General features: G+C 45.0%; 1 protein-coding gene across 2 annotated transcripts in view; it reads left to right on the top strand.

Annotated features, from left to right (window-relative positions):
• LOC306822522 (stabilin-1-like) overlaps positions 1–14,475 on the top strand; it is a 54,116-nt gene that overhangs the window by 21,864 nt on the left and 17,777 nt on the right. For both annotated transcript variants that reach the window (XM_079341607.1, XM_079341608.1), the window contains 26 exons: positions 119–212; positions 293–451; positions 1,398–1,493; positions 1,987–2,082; positions 2,900–2,947; positions 3,175–3,308; positions 3,740–3,851; positions 4,084–4,161; positions 4,554–4,655; positions 4,750–4,854; positions 5,662–5,796; positions 6,613–6,741; positions 7,027–7,080; positions 7,800–7,913; positions 8,507–8,702; positions 9,531–9,626; positions 9,771–9,816; positions 10,067–10,146; positions 10,226–10,351; positions 10,439–10,512; positions 11,381–11,452; positions 11,589–11,708; positions 13,517–13,567; positions 13,691–13,771; positions 13,883–14,029; positions 14,453–14,475. The exon at positions 14,453–14,475 is cut by the window's right edge and continues 112 nt beyond it. In XM_079341607.1, the coding sequence (XP_079197733.1) occupies positions 119–212; positions 293–451; positions 1,398–1,493; positions 1,987–2,082; positions 2,900–2,947; positions 3,175–3,308; positions 3,740–3,851; positions 4,084–4,161; positions 4,554–4,655; positions 4,750–4,854; positions 5,662–5,796; positions 6,613–6,741; positions 7,027–7,080; positions 7,800–7,913; positions 8,507–8,702; positions 9,531–9,626; positions 9,771–9,816; positions 10,067–10,146; positions 10,226–10,351; positions 10,439–10,512; positions 11,381–11,452; positions 11,589–11,708; positions 13,517–13,567; positions 13,691–13,771; positions 13,883–14,029; positions 14,453–14,475 (2,568 nt within the window). The remainder of the gene's footprint in view (positions 1–118; positions 213–292; positions 452–1,397; positions 1,494–1,986; positions 2,083–2,899; positions 2,948–3,174; positions 3,309–3,739; positions 3,852–4,083; positions 4,162–4,553; positions 4,656–4,749; positions 4,855–5,661; positions 5,797–6,612; positions 6,742–7,026; positions 7,081–7,799; positions 7,914–8,506; positions 8,703–9,530; positions 9,627–9,770; positions 9,817–10,066; positions 10,147–10,225; positions 10,352–10,438; positions 10,513–11,380; positions 11,453–11,588; positions 11,709–13,516; positions 13,568–13,690; positions 13,772–13,882; positions 14,030–14,452) is intronic.

The following is a 14,475-nucleotide window of genomic DNA, read 5'->3' on the forward strand; positions in this document are numbered from 1 at the left end:
GCTTAAAACTTATTGATGAAACCATCCAGCTTGTGGGGAAAGAAAAGCCTCCAGCTGCTGATCATTCACAGATTTACCTGAATGTCCATGAACATCATATTTGTGTGTGTTGCAACAGGTGTGTGTGTAAGTATGGGTATGAAGGTGACGGTCACTCCTGTTCTCCCTTCAACATCTGTCTGAGAGACGACCGAGGAGGCTGCGATACCAACGTGAGACGTCCTGCTCGATCACACAGATCAGCCTGTCTTCTGTCCGCCTGTCTCACGCCTGCCTCTCCGTCTCCGTGCAGGCGCTGTGTGTGTACGCGGGGCCCGGTAACGCCTCGTGTGTCTGCGCCGAGGGTTGGACAGGTGACGGCAAAGTGTGTGTGGAGATCAATAATTGTCTGCTGGAGAGTCGAGGAGACTGCAGCACAAACGCCGTCTGTAATCACATCGGACCAGGACAGGTCAGTTACAACAGGAAGCAACCAAACAGCTTCTTCCAGTGTTTACGGTTCCTTAAGGTCGGCCAACATCAGGACTTCTGCTTCTTTTGAATATATCTTCAAATATAATATATAAATATATCTTCAAATATAATATATAAATATATCGTCTTATCTTCAAATAGTTCTGATCTTTAAACCTTGTAAGGGCTCAACAGTGAGGTAGAAATCGTAACTTTCTTCTATGAAAAACACCAGTATCGGGGGGGACAGCCGGTTGTCATGGTTACAGGTCCAACCTCTGGTTATGAGGATGTTATGAGATGCCTGATGGAGGTTTTTTAACGGGGATAAAATCTGCTCCTGGATCAAGAGCCGGGCGGTCACTGTTGAGCTCGATGAGAGTGAAGGTTGAATTTTAGAGAAATGAGTCGGTCATTAAAAAAGACAAACACTCAACATCATCGACGTTAAACGTGAGACGGTGACGACATAAATACCATCAGGTCTTTAAACTGAGAGGACAAAACGTGGAAGTCACATTTTCAGGTGTTCAAATATTTTATAGAAGCAAAAAATAGAAATAAATGAATGTTTAAAAGTTTTCAGTTTACAGTAACTCTGAACTCTGAACCGGACCGATGCGAGGAGAACATGTCACAGGTCTCTGACAAGACATTTAGATCTCTCTCTCTCTCTCTCTCTCTGTGTCTCTCTCTCTCTGTTTCTCTCTCTCTCTGTTTCTCTCTCTCTCTCTCTATGTCTCTCTCTCTGTCTCTCTCTCTCTCTGTTTCTCTCTCTCTCTCTATGTCTCTCTCTCTGTCTCTCTCTCTCTCTGTTTCTCTCTCTCACTCTCTCTCTCTCTCTCTCTCTCTGTTTCTCTCTCTCACTCTCTCTCTCTCTCTCTCTCTCTGTTTCTCTCTCTCTCTCTCTCCCTCTCTCTCTCTGTCTCTCTCTCTCTCTGCAGAGTGAGTGTGTGTGTAGAACAGGTTACATGGGGAACGGTATCGTGTGTGACCCCATTAACCCCTGCTACAAGAACAACGGAGGCTGCCATGAGCTGGTAAACACACACACACACACACACACACACACACACACACACACACACACACACTGGTTCTCAAATAGTCTGTAAATGTTTCTCATCAGACTGTTCTTACATGAAACACGTTTCATATCTCGCTCTTGTCTCCAATTTAATTGTATTAAAAGTTTCGTGGTTCCAGGAGACTCCGAATGTGTCGTCTGAAATATCTCGTTTTTTAACCCTCCTGTGCAGCAACCAGGATATCAGTTCTGCTGCTCTATGTTTGGTTTTGATGAGTGAGGGTAAGCTAAACGTCATCCTGAGGGAAAGTCTCTGACCAAACAGTAACTTTAAGGTGGAAACACACGAGAGCTTCAAATGTGAATGAAACAAAAACTTGAAAAAATAGAGTCAAGTAACAGAGAAGTCCGACTGAAGCACTCACAGCTACTCATTCATGCAAATGTATCATCAGAAGAATCTTTATAATCCATGAAAACTGAGGATCGTTTGTGCTCGCTGTCAGGCGACATGTGTGAAGCAGGAGAACGCCACGCGCACCTGCACCTGTCCTGACGGCTACACGGGAGATGGAATCATCTGCTACGGATCATTAACAGACGTGAGTTACTGTAACTCTGCGAAACACTTCAACAGAATGAGCGACATGTGGCACGTAATGAAACTGCTTCGTACTGTTCTGGGGGGGGGGCGCGACTCAGTCTGTAGGGACTTTGGGTTTGGGAACTGGAGGGTTGCCGGTGCAGATCCAGTCTGGATGTTGGTGTGGCGGCTGGAGAGGTGCATGTGTGAAAGTCAGGGGAAGGTGTGCAAAGGGCTTAAACACGGACACCCAGATGAAATATTCACCGATACTTAATCTGATACCACAGAAGATATTCCAGATTAAATGTGTCCGGACAGCTGTGGCTCAGTGGTCGTCTCTCAACCGGAAGATTGGGGGTTCGATCCCCCGGCTGCTGCCCTCGGGCGAAACTTTTAACCACTTAACCCCGCTTCATCTTTCTTACTCCCTCATGACCTCGACCATCGGTGTGTGAATGAAAACGCTTTGAGTCATCAGAAGGCTAAAATAACACTTTTAGTGTCCGTTTACCGTCCTCGCAGCGTCTGAGATTAACACCCGCCAAGCGTCTGGGAGCGACCTATCAAAAGACATGAAGGCCGCCAAATGCATTTTTTAATTTAGTAAATTTCCTGATATGGTAAAATTATTGAATCTGCGACTTAAATCTGTAAATGATTCAACAGAACATGATGTAACTGATTTTTATTTTTATTTTCCCGCTCTTTCGGCCCGGTGATCCTGCATGCTTCACCGTTAGCTTACAAGCTAGCAAAACTCTGACAACAGCAATGTTTGACTTCACTGATGGATGTGTCTCTGTGTCTGTGTGTGTGTGTGTGTGTGTGTGTAGGAGCTGGACATGAATATGAAGCTGTACACTTTCAACAGACTGATTCAGGTGTGTAAGGACCAAACTCGCTCGACAGTTACACACGTTGAATATTTTACATGGCATCGTTGTTGAGACGTAAAGAAAACGGGCTGAAGAGTCATTGATGCTAACTTTGAAGGAAAGTCTGAAGCTATTAAAGAAATCTTCAACATTATCAAATACATGGATTCTTTGTGTGTGTGTGTGTGTGTGTTTGTGTGTGTGTGTGTGTGTGTGTGTGTGTGTTTTTTCAGCAATACATTCACAGCTCTCAGGACCTCGGTGGAAACGTGACAGTTTTAGCTCCGTCCAGAGGAGCTATGAGAAACATGTCTGCTGCTGAGGACTCGTTCTGGACAAACCGACACCACCTGCCTTACTTCCTGCGGTCAGTCACTTCACAGACTAAAACACACACACACACACACACACACACACACACACACAAACACACACACACACACACACACAGGGTTGAAGCAGTAGATTATCTTTTAAGTTGTTCGTCTCTTTGTCGTAGCTAGCATAAAAAAGCTAGCATAAAAAAGCTAGCATAACACTAACAGTGCTTAATGTGACCAATTGTTTAATTTAAAGCTCTTTAATAAATGATAATGATCCTTTATTCTGCTGAGGAAGCCTCGTCAGTATGACCGTGTCGATGATAATCATTTTTAATCTGGAGCAGTGAGTTCAAAAAACAGAATCTGCAACTCTTTTTATTTATTTCATTTCTCTGAAAAAAGTCAACTCAATAATGTCTGTGAAGGTTCGCTGTGAGTTTGTGTGTTTAACAGGTTGTTTTTTGTTTTTTTTCAGGGCTCACTTCTTGCAGGGGGTCTACTCTGTGGAGGATCTGGACCGCCTGGTGGGCAGCAAGGTCCCCACCCTGACCCCCCCCACACACTGGGAGATCAGCAACAGGAGCGGGGTGAGAAAGCGGCGCTGAAAACTTTTCAGTTCAGTCGAGTGCGGCGTGAAATCGTCACAGCAGAGCAGAAAGCACATTTTGCAGAAAGATGTGCTAAATGTTGGAGTCGGTGTGCATCGACCTGAACCAGCAGTTTACTTCTTTAGATGCACTGATTTAAACTAGTTTGACTTTGTGTGTGTGATACAAACAAAATACAAACAGTGTTTTAACTGTTGTTGCTTCATTTCAGGTGATCCATATCGGGAACGCGACCATCATCACACCCAACCTGCCTGCAATCAACGGCTACATACACATCATCGACAGGGTGAGCCTTTTGTTGCTCGACCTGAAGTGGAGTTAGATAGATAGATAGATAGATAGATAGATAGATAGATAGATAGATAGATAGATAGATAGATAGATAGATAGATAGATAGATAGATAGGTTAAGTCATTAAAGGGCCCCAAAAATAAAGGAGCAATGATTAGCATTAAGTGTCCAAAACAATAAGGTGAAACCAGGATGTGATGGAGTAAACATAAATCGCCCGATCCTTGACCTCCACACACACCTTGACCTCCACACACACCTTGACCTCCCAGGTTTGTCGGATCAGGAACGTCGGGGACTTCAAACGAGCTGGGAATGTAAAATAAAAGATAAAACAGTTTTTATAAAGAGCTTTAAGTTTGACTGATCTCTTCGGATGTGCTCAGGTTCTTGCTCCACCGGTCTCAGATCTCCCCCCCGAGCCCCCGACCCTGATGGAGTTCCTGAACACTTCGTCAAACTTCACTCTGTTCCGACAGTATGCTGAGGTGAGACGTCTGTCCGATGCCTTTTTTAAATTTTTATTTTAATTTTTTTTTTCAGTGTGTTGAAGCTTGTTTGTGTTTATTTTTTCTGGGCCAGATGTTCAATCTGTCAGTGGAGCTAAAAGACTCTCAGTTCACCCTCCTGCTGCCGACAGACGACGCCATCAGGCAGCACCTGAGGAGGACGAACTCCTCCGCTCTGGTACGTCACATTAATACACATTTAACCTACCGATCAAATCAACCATCCCTCGTGTGGTTTACAGTCAAAAGAAGATTATTGTCTGTTTGAAGCACATAATCAATGACTCTCATGTGATCAGTACATTCCCTCTCGCTGCATTAACAGAAATGCTTTTTAATTTTCAGTGTGTGTTATTTGATTTAGCGGGGCTTTTATTGAAGATGAAAAAGCATTTGCCATTTTTTTCCTTCATTTTAATTTAGTCAAAGAATTCTGCATTTTTTAAGTTTTTTTTTTTTTTTTTAGTTTTTTTAAAAAGTTTTTTTCAACTTATTTTTATCATTTTGAAATGTGATCACTAATCGCTTCCATACCGTTCCTCCTGTTGTCTGATAATCCGACGCACGCAGCGCTGCGGCAGCTGTATTGGTAAACAGAGCTGTCAATCACACAGCTGTCAATCACACAGCTGTCAATCACACAGCTGTCAATCACACAGCTGTCAATCACACAGCTGTCAATCACACAGCTGTCATATCCAACTGTAGCATCAAAAAGTCAAACTGAGAGAAATCATCCTGTCAGGAAAATCTTAAAAGGTGAGTTTTGTTGTTTTATCAGGACCAACGTCCCATCCAGTGTTTCCCACATCGAGGAGGCGGGGCTTATTACCCATGTTGCAACAAGGCAGTCGAGAGAGTTGCAAATATTGAGCTGGATGTTTGGATCCTACCTTTATCGACCTACGACGTGCTTCGTTCTAACATGTTTAATTTGTAGAGTTCTTCAGCTCTTATTTTGAAGTTTCGTCTCTTCTCCTCCCAGGACTCCGATGTGTTTAAGTACCACGTGCTGCTCAACGTTCTGATCTTCCCCGACCACGTGGCTGACGGCACTTTGAAAAGCACCCTGCTGGGCAACGACTACCAGGTCCACTTCCACATCAACAACAAAAACAAGGTGAGAACACCGAACGTTAGCCGGCAATCGATGAAGACTCATCCCTGAGAAACCAGGGGAGGGGGTTTGTCTTCCCAGAATCCCACTGTGATGTCACAAAGTGAGAACATTTGAATCTGTGTGGTCAGACTTAAGCAGCATCGATAGACACTCAGGTTATCCAGATAAATGTTCAAAACCTTGTAAAAGTGGATTTTTCATAATGTCTCTGTGGCGGGGTTCTCTTATTAAACACCCCCCCAAAAAAAGTTTGAAAAACACACAGGCGTAGTCGAAGACTGTGATTGGTGGATTTATTTTTCACCGGCCTCCACAAGTGCACAATATTTACAAAAAATGTGAAAAATCCAAAACAAAAAAAATATTTACAAAAAAAATGTGAAAAATCCAAAACAAAAAAAATAGAAAAAAAAATATTTACAAAAAAATGTGAAAAATCCAAAACAAAAAAAATAGAAAAAAAAATATTTACAAAAAAATTTGGAAAAATCCAAAACAAAAAAAATAGAAAAAAAAATATTTACAAAAAAATTTGAAAAATCCAAAACAAAAAAAATAGAAAAAAAAAATATTTACAAAAAAATTACTTTAAAAGTCAAACAACATGACCATCCATTTTCTTCTGATTAGAGGTTCAGTAAATCAGCCCAGCCCTCCTCCCTCCCCTGCGACTCGCCCCACCGTCTCCTCCCAATGAGACGATTAAATTTTTGTCCGACGGGGGGAAAAAAAAGCAACCTGTCTCACATTTGGAAGAATGTTATAAAAAACTTGAAGATCAAGTTGAAACCGTTTGTTTCTCTTCCCGTCCTGCAGACTCTCGTAAACGACGTCCCTCTCGACGGCGGACACGTCAACACGCAGGACGGCGTCATCATCGTGGTCCCTCAGGTCCTCAAAGTCCTGCACAACAGATGCAGCAAGGAAGTCATCCTGAAAGTCAACGTAAGCACACGATGAACGGACAGATGGACGAGTTGATGTTTGTGCAGCAGCATGAAAGGCAGAGAGCTTCTGAGCGTTAATGAATCCTCTCTCAGCCAATCGCAGCACTGCTCTCATAGCTCGGGGGAACAGCTGAGCCAATCACGTAGAAGCGTTACGTCAATATCAAAACAGCTGCAGAACATAAAAAATGAACACAGTTTATTGATTCAGAAAAAAGGAAATGAAAGATTGAAGGATGTTTTTCCGTCTTTCACGCCGTCTTCTCTCCGTCTTTGTCTCCAGGGACGATGTGCCGACTGTGAAGGAGCGCCTCGGTGCATGTTCTCCTACAAACCGGTAAGAAAGCCTCCTCAGACGTGATGACCTTCATGACCTCAGAGATCACATCCTCGCCGACATCGGAGCATTTACACCTCAGGCCTCGTGTCCACCGAGCGCCTCAGACGTGAGGCGCAAAATAATTAACCCAAGAAAATCAACAACTAATGCAAATCCTGCTGAAGTTCCTTTTCACCCATTTCAGGCGGAAATTGTATACTATACTGCTGCTGATGCAACGCTCGAATTTCCCCATGTGGGATCAATAAAGTTCTTATCTGATTTGTACAATGATATCGAGAAATCACCCAAACAGAAAAAATGTTTCTTTTTTTTAAAGCCCTGAAGTTGTCGGTGCGCTGCGTCTTCTCTCCAAGTGCTCCGACTTTTCTGTGAGACATCTGAAAGTTAATTTTTTTTTTCAGCCTATCAGAGCGAAGCTGCTGACGTCACCGGCTCTCTCTTCCATGTGATCGTGGTTTTTTTCACTCACATCCTCTGTGTCTGCTGGGGTAAAAAACGATCTTATAAAACATGCAGGAAAAAGCGGCAGGAGGGAAAGGACAGACAAACACAAACACAAACTCTTCATACATGATCTCCTGAGCAGAGTCCAAAAACGCTTCAGGTGGCCACGAGGCCTCGTCCACTCAGTTTCTGCAGAACACACTGCTGGTAGACGTGCGTTGTCTCAGTCACCTCTCATCCTTCAGTTTCTGCTGTTTGTCTTCGTGCAGGTCACAGAACAGTTTCCAGCCAACATGCGGTCCAACTGTAAATACAGGAAGCGGATCGGATCCAGGAGGAAGTCTGTGCCGGGCTGTGTCATCAAATGTTATAAGAAGACCCCGGTGTGTATCCGTTACTTTCACTTCTACCAGCTTTCCATCCTCAGCTAAGAATGAATTCTGAATAAATTTATTTAATATAATTCAAACTTTATTAAATTCACTTTACACTCTGTCTAATGAACACACACACACACAGGCTGAGACACACACTCGTGCACGAACAGGATCCTGACATGCATGACATGGAGAGCTCTCAGAGTGAGGGGGCTGCCCACAGCAGAGCAGTTTTGGGGTTTGGTGCCTTGCTCAAGGGCACCTCGGCAGTGCTCAGGAGGTGGACTGGCACCTCTCCAGCTACCAAACTAATTTCCAGACCTGGTCCGTGCGGGACCCAACCCAAGTCCCTACAGATATAATTTTGCACCTTTTATAATATCAGATCCTTTTATGATGATTTGAATTCAGTTTTTTTTTTTTTTTTTTTTTGGTCTAAACTGCAAAATGTTAAATTACAAAAACACACTCCTCAGTTTTTCCCCCCGAAGTGCAAAAAAAATCTTTAGTTTTTGAAAAAGTGAATCTGCTTTTTGTCTTCTGAAACTTCAAACTGCGAATGCTCGATGAGGATGACGCTGAGTGTGTGTGTCCTGCAGGATCACTCTTGTTGCCCTGGTTACTACGGCCACGAGTGTTACAGATGCCCCGGAGACGTCGGCAGCTGGTGCTCCAACCACGGCACGTGTCTGGACGGCACCTTCGGCAGCGGGGAGTGCCGATGCTACGAGGGCTTCCATGGCACGGCGTGCGAGGACTGTGAGCCAGGACGCTACGGAGTCAACTGCTCGTCCAGTGAGAAACACAAACATGTCGGGTTTCTGCTGCGAGGAGAAAAAAAAGCCCTCAGCTAAACATGATACGTGCTTTTTAACCTCAAGTCGTTTAACACGATCACAGAAATCTGGTTAATCTTCTTAAACAGGTTTAAGGGCGGGCGGTCCGAGGAGACCCCAGCTGTCCCTGGAGCCGCCTGATATTATTTATACAGTAATTATTATTATTATTATAAAGGCGAGGAGCCGAATCCATTTATAGACTTAAACTTAATGAGACGACACAGACTTACCATGAGAAGGATTTTATTTTAAATTAAATATATTTTTATATTGACGGGTAAAAGATGCAATATGGAACCAGTTCATTCAAAAGGCGCCCAAACCTGACCTCCCCCCCTCCCCCCTCCCGACCCCTCGACCCCTCGACCCCCCGCTAAGATGTCACAGCCAACCTAAAGAAGTCATAAATAAATTATAAGTTGTATAAAAGCATCATCCAGCCAATCCTCCCATTCTGATCATGACAATGCTCACAGTGAAAAACCGGAGCATGTTCATGAAAACAGCCTCCATAGCAGCTCCCGACCTCACAGCGTTAAACACTGAGGCCGTCACACGCATCGCACAGGCAACAACACGGCACCACGAGGCGAGTAAACCAGCATCACGCTCCCCCACAGGGAGCGAGGCTCAAACATCTGTGACGCCAGCAGATGGAGCTAAAGAGCCTGTCACTCTTCACATGAGTAATAAAATCAAAAAGCAGTGTGTGTGTGTGTGTGTGTGTGTGTGTGTGTGTGTGTGTGTGTGTGTGTGTGTGTGTGTGCTTCTGTGTGAATTACAGAGTGTGCGTGTGCGCACGGGAAGTGTGAGGACGGCCTCGCAGGAAGTGGCAAGTGTTGGTGCTATAAAGGTTGGAGAGGAGCGTCGTGCTCCATCGGTAAGACACACACACACACACACACACACACACACACACACACACACACACACCTGACAGTGTGACTTCCGTCTATTATTGTATCATCACTTAAAGTGTGTGTGTGTGTGTGTGTGTGTGTGTGTGTGTGTGTGTGTGTCTCAGAGATCAAGGACGACGTCTGTCAAGGAGCGTGCGACGAGAACGCCAAGTAAGTCCCGCTGCTGGTTGAACTCTCTGACTAACAGTCGATCCTGCGCCGACAGGAAACACAGTTTGTGCATTTGACTCCGAGGACGCAGAAGACGCAGCTCGCTCAGATTGATCGTACCCGACGATGCACGCGGGGTGAAACTCGTCAGCGGGACGGCGAACAAGTCGTTCAGGCTGGATTGCTGATAATTAACAAAAACACAAACGCCTGATTTCTGATCTCTTTTCTCTCTCTCTCTCTGCTCCAGCTGCATCACAGGACCGCAGGGTTCAGCTGCTGTGTGTTTGTGTATGGCCGGATATGAAGGCAATGGAACCCACTGCAAAGGTAAAAAAAAAAGACACATTATAAACCTCTTATATATATGTACAAAGATGCATCGCTAAGTTCCCTCTGGTTCTGTCAGAGCTGGATTTGTGCAGCAGGTCGAACGGAGGATGTTCTGAGAAGGCGATCTGCACGAAGGTGTCGGCGGGGGAGAGAACGTGCACCTGCAGAGAGGGCTACACGGGAGACGGGGTCGTCTGCCTGGGTGTGCATCTTAACCCCTCACCTGAACTTCCTGTCTTCAGAGAATGTGCCTCATAGTAATCCAGTGTCTCTGTCTGTGTGCGCGCAGAGCTCGACGGCTGTCTGGTGAACAACGGAGGCTGCCACCCGTCAGCCGAGTGCCACCGAGCCGGCCCGAACGTCGTAAGATGACACTCTGCTAATCGGATTATAATGATCGGTTAACATAGGGTCATTAAATACGAGGAAGATCACTTTTTTTTTTTTTTTTTTAATCTTGTCCTGTTGGATAATTTTACATTTTTGGATGATTGACAAAAAAATCAAACCTTGAACACACTCGCAGAAAAATCCCTAAAAAAAAAACCCCTCCTGAAATGTTCAGGAGGAGCTGTATGTGTGAACGCACACACACACACACACACACACGCACACACACACACACACACACACACACACACACACACACACACACACACACACACACACACACACACACACACGTCTTCTCTCGGACTTCACTCTGAGTTTTTCTTGCCGGACCTCGAGTTTTTTTTTTTTTTTTTATTGATTTTTTTATTCTGCAGCAAACTGATGTGAGAAACGCAGCAGGATATTCTCCGGAGAATTCCCCCTCGAGCCGATGGGAGCAGGATATTCCTCCCCCGAGAGAGAATATGTTCAGGAGTGTTTATGTGAACGTGCCTTTGTAATATTTAACAGTTTTACGCTGAAATTTGAAGTCGCCTGTTGAATCGCTTCCGCTCCAAATGCAGCCAAAATAACATCCACTGCCGGTTGATGCACTTTCAATACAAACCTTAAAACCCTTTTGCAAGCATCAGTTTGTCATGGTGCAAAAACAAAAACATCCCATTGATTTGCTATTTTTATATAATATCTATTTATGTGCTGTTTTCAAATAAACGCTCGTAAACACACGTAAACAAATGTTTTTAATACTTGGAGACAAATTCAGACATCAAGGGGTTAAAAAAAAAAAATCTGCTAAAACTCAGCGATTGTTTCTGTCTCTTTTTGTCGTCCTCAGACGTCCTGCACGTGTCAGTTTGGCTTCCAGGGATCGGGACGCTTCTGCTACCTGGTCAATCCCTGCAGAACTGTAAGAACGTGCATCATCGCCTGCTTTGTTCTCACGCCCTCTATCCTCGCCATGACGCCGTTTCTTCTACTGATCGATGTTGTCATGTGTTAATCGAGGATGCACGTTGTGTGTGTGTGTGTGTGTGTGTGTGTAGGACAACGGCGGCTGCAGCAAGTATGCTCGCTGCGAGTATCAGGGTCAGGGTCAAAGGAACTGCTCCTGCCTCAGAGGCCACATCGGCGATGGCATCAGTTGTCGTGGATCCACCTACAACGTGAGTCACATGACACCCGCCCCCCCCCCCCCCCCCCCCCCGCCGCTCACCTTCAAATCAAATCAAATCAAATCAAACTTTATTTATAAAGCGCTTTTCATACTTTTAAAAGTAGCACAAAGTGCTTTACATGTTAACATCACATTAAAATCACATTAAAATCATTCCCACCCTCCCCCCATCCCCACGCATACAGACAGTATCACACTCACAGTCATACTCACAGTCACCCCACGCTCCAACACACACACGCAGACCTAAACCCATACACACACATGCACACACACCAGCATCAATGATATGGACAGAAGGCTGAGTACGGATGAACCAGGTAAGTAAACGCCAAAGAGGAGCCGTCTGCATCGAGAGCGGCAGATCGGCCGCGGCCATCAGGGGCACCATCACAGGGTGCCCAGGGGAGGCGGGGCTGAGACCCCTGACCTCCACCCAGACACCGCAGGACGGCGCCCAGGCAGCCACAGCCCTCCACCGCTCCCGACACAGAGGGCTCCCTAGGAGGAAACACTGGCAAGAAACGTAAAATACATAAAACTTTAAAATGAGGCCAAACATTAGACTGAATAAAGCTAAAACCAATAGAATGATGGTAAGAGATAAGTAATATGCTAAAATCATAACAGATAAAATGAATAAATATTATTTAAAAGCTAGACTAAAAAGGTGGGTCTTGAGCCTGCTCTTAAAAATATGAGCGTTCTCTGCGGCCCTGAGGTCCTCCGGCAGGCTGTTCCAGAGGCGAGGGCCGTAGAAACTGAAGGATGCCTCGCCGTGGGTGTGTGTCCTGACTTTTGGGATGACTAAAAGACCTCTGCCGGAGGAGCGCAGGGACCGCGAAGGCTCATATGGTAAAAGCAATTCTGACAGATAAGAAGGCCCAAGACCATTAATACACTTAAAAACCATTAAAAGAACCTTAAAATCGATCCTGAAAGACACGGGGAGCCAATGCAGTGATTCTAAAACCGGAGTAATGTGAGCCCGCCCTCTGGTCTTCGTCAGGACACGAGCTGCTGAATTTTGTAGGAGTTGTAGGCATGAAATATTCTTTTTAGGAAGACCAGAGAGCAGGGCGTTACAGTAGTCGATACGACTGGTGATAAAAGCATGCATTAGCGTCTCCGTGTTGGCCCGAGAGAGAATGGGGCGGACTCTGGCTATGTTCTTTAAATGATAAAAACCTATTTTGGTGATGTTCTTGATGTGTGGAATAAAAGTCAGCTCAGAGTCTAAAATCACGCCCAGGTTTTTCACCTGTGTGGATGGATTAAAAGATAGTGCCTGTAATTTGGGTAAAAGTTTCTCTCTCTGAGCCTCAGGACCGAGGACTAAAACTTCAGTTTTGTCCTGGTTAAGCTGGAGAAAGTTATCTGCCATCCAGGATTTGATGTCTAAAATGCAGTTAAAAAGTGCATCCATTGGCCTTGTGTCATCAGGAGACATGGAGATGTACAACTGTGTATCATCTGCGTAGCTGTGAAAGCTGACTCCATGTCTCCTGATGACACTGCCTAGAGGGAGCATATACAAGTTAAAAAGCACTGGGCCTAAAATCGAACCCTGGGGCACACCACATGTGACTTTATGGACCTTAGAGGAGCAAGTATCTAGACTTACCATGAATGTCCTGTCTGTGAGATATGAGGTAAACCATTTGTGAACAGCACCGGACAGGCCGATGTGCTGCAAACGGGTTAAAAGGACAGTGTGATCTACTGTGTCGAAGGCGGCGCTCAGATCCAGTAGAATCTTTACCTGTCACACTCACGCTCACGTTGTTTGTCTCGCAGGAGATCTTCAGGCAGCCGGAGAACTCCATCTTTCGTCGAATGACGTCATCTGTGAGTCGTTTTGAAAAACCACCTCCCAGTGATGAACGACACGTGAACAAAGTGTTGCACGCTGTTTTTTTTCTCCTGAACCTGAACGCAGCTTTTTCTTTTTTCTTTGTTTTTCTCGCTCAGACGCCCGGCAGTCGGTTTGTCAGCGGTGACGGACCGTTTACTGTCTTCGTCCCACAATCGCAGACGAACCAGGAATCCTCTGTGAGTGATCTTCATTTACAGGAAGAATCATAATGCTGATTATATGATTAAGTCAGTGTGTGTGTGTGTGTGTGTGTGTGTGTGTGTGTGTGTGTGTGTGTGTGTGTCCAGTTTGAGGAATGGAGCCGGTATGGTCGTATTGAACACCTGTGTAATTACCACATTGTTGCCTGTGAGAGTTTGACCCTGAGTGACCTCAAAACCACCAAAACTGTCGTCTCGACATCGGGGCAAACGCTTCACTTCAGCTTCCAGCAGGTAACACACACACACACACACACACACACACACACACACACACACACACACACACCCTGTGAAAGGAGAACAGTCTCGTACTGACCTTGGAGTGACCTTGCTGAGGTGCTTAGTGGATGATCAGCAGCCACACCGACCTTTAATCAATTTGAATTAAATGATGGTAAACGCGGCAGAGCAGTAAAATAACTGAATTACACAACAGCGAGGGGAGATTTTTATTTGACCATAAACAAAATAAAAGATGCGATTTTTTAAATTTATTTTATTTATTTTTTTAAAGAAGAAAAATGTGAGGTCATGTACCGAGTGACATCCCTGCAGGTTTGCAGGTTTGACGTGTGCTTGGTGATTTCTAAAGATGTAAAGATCCTCCGTCTCTCTCTCTCTCTCTCTCTCTCTCTCTCTCTCGCCCCCCCGCAGGGCTCCGTCTGGATCAACAACAG

The sequence above is a fragment of the Symphodus melops genome (assembly GCF_947650265.1).
Source record: "Symphodus melops genome assembly, chromosome: 4".
Classification (NCBI taxonomy): domain Eukaryota; kingdom Metazoa; phylum Chordata; class Actinopteri; order Labriformes; family Labridae; genus Symphodus; species Symphodus melops.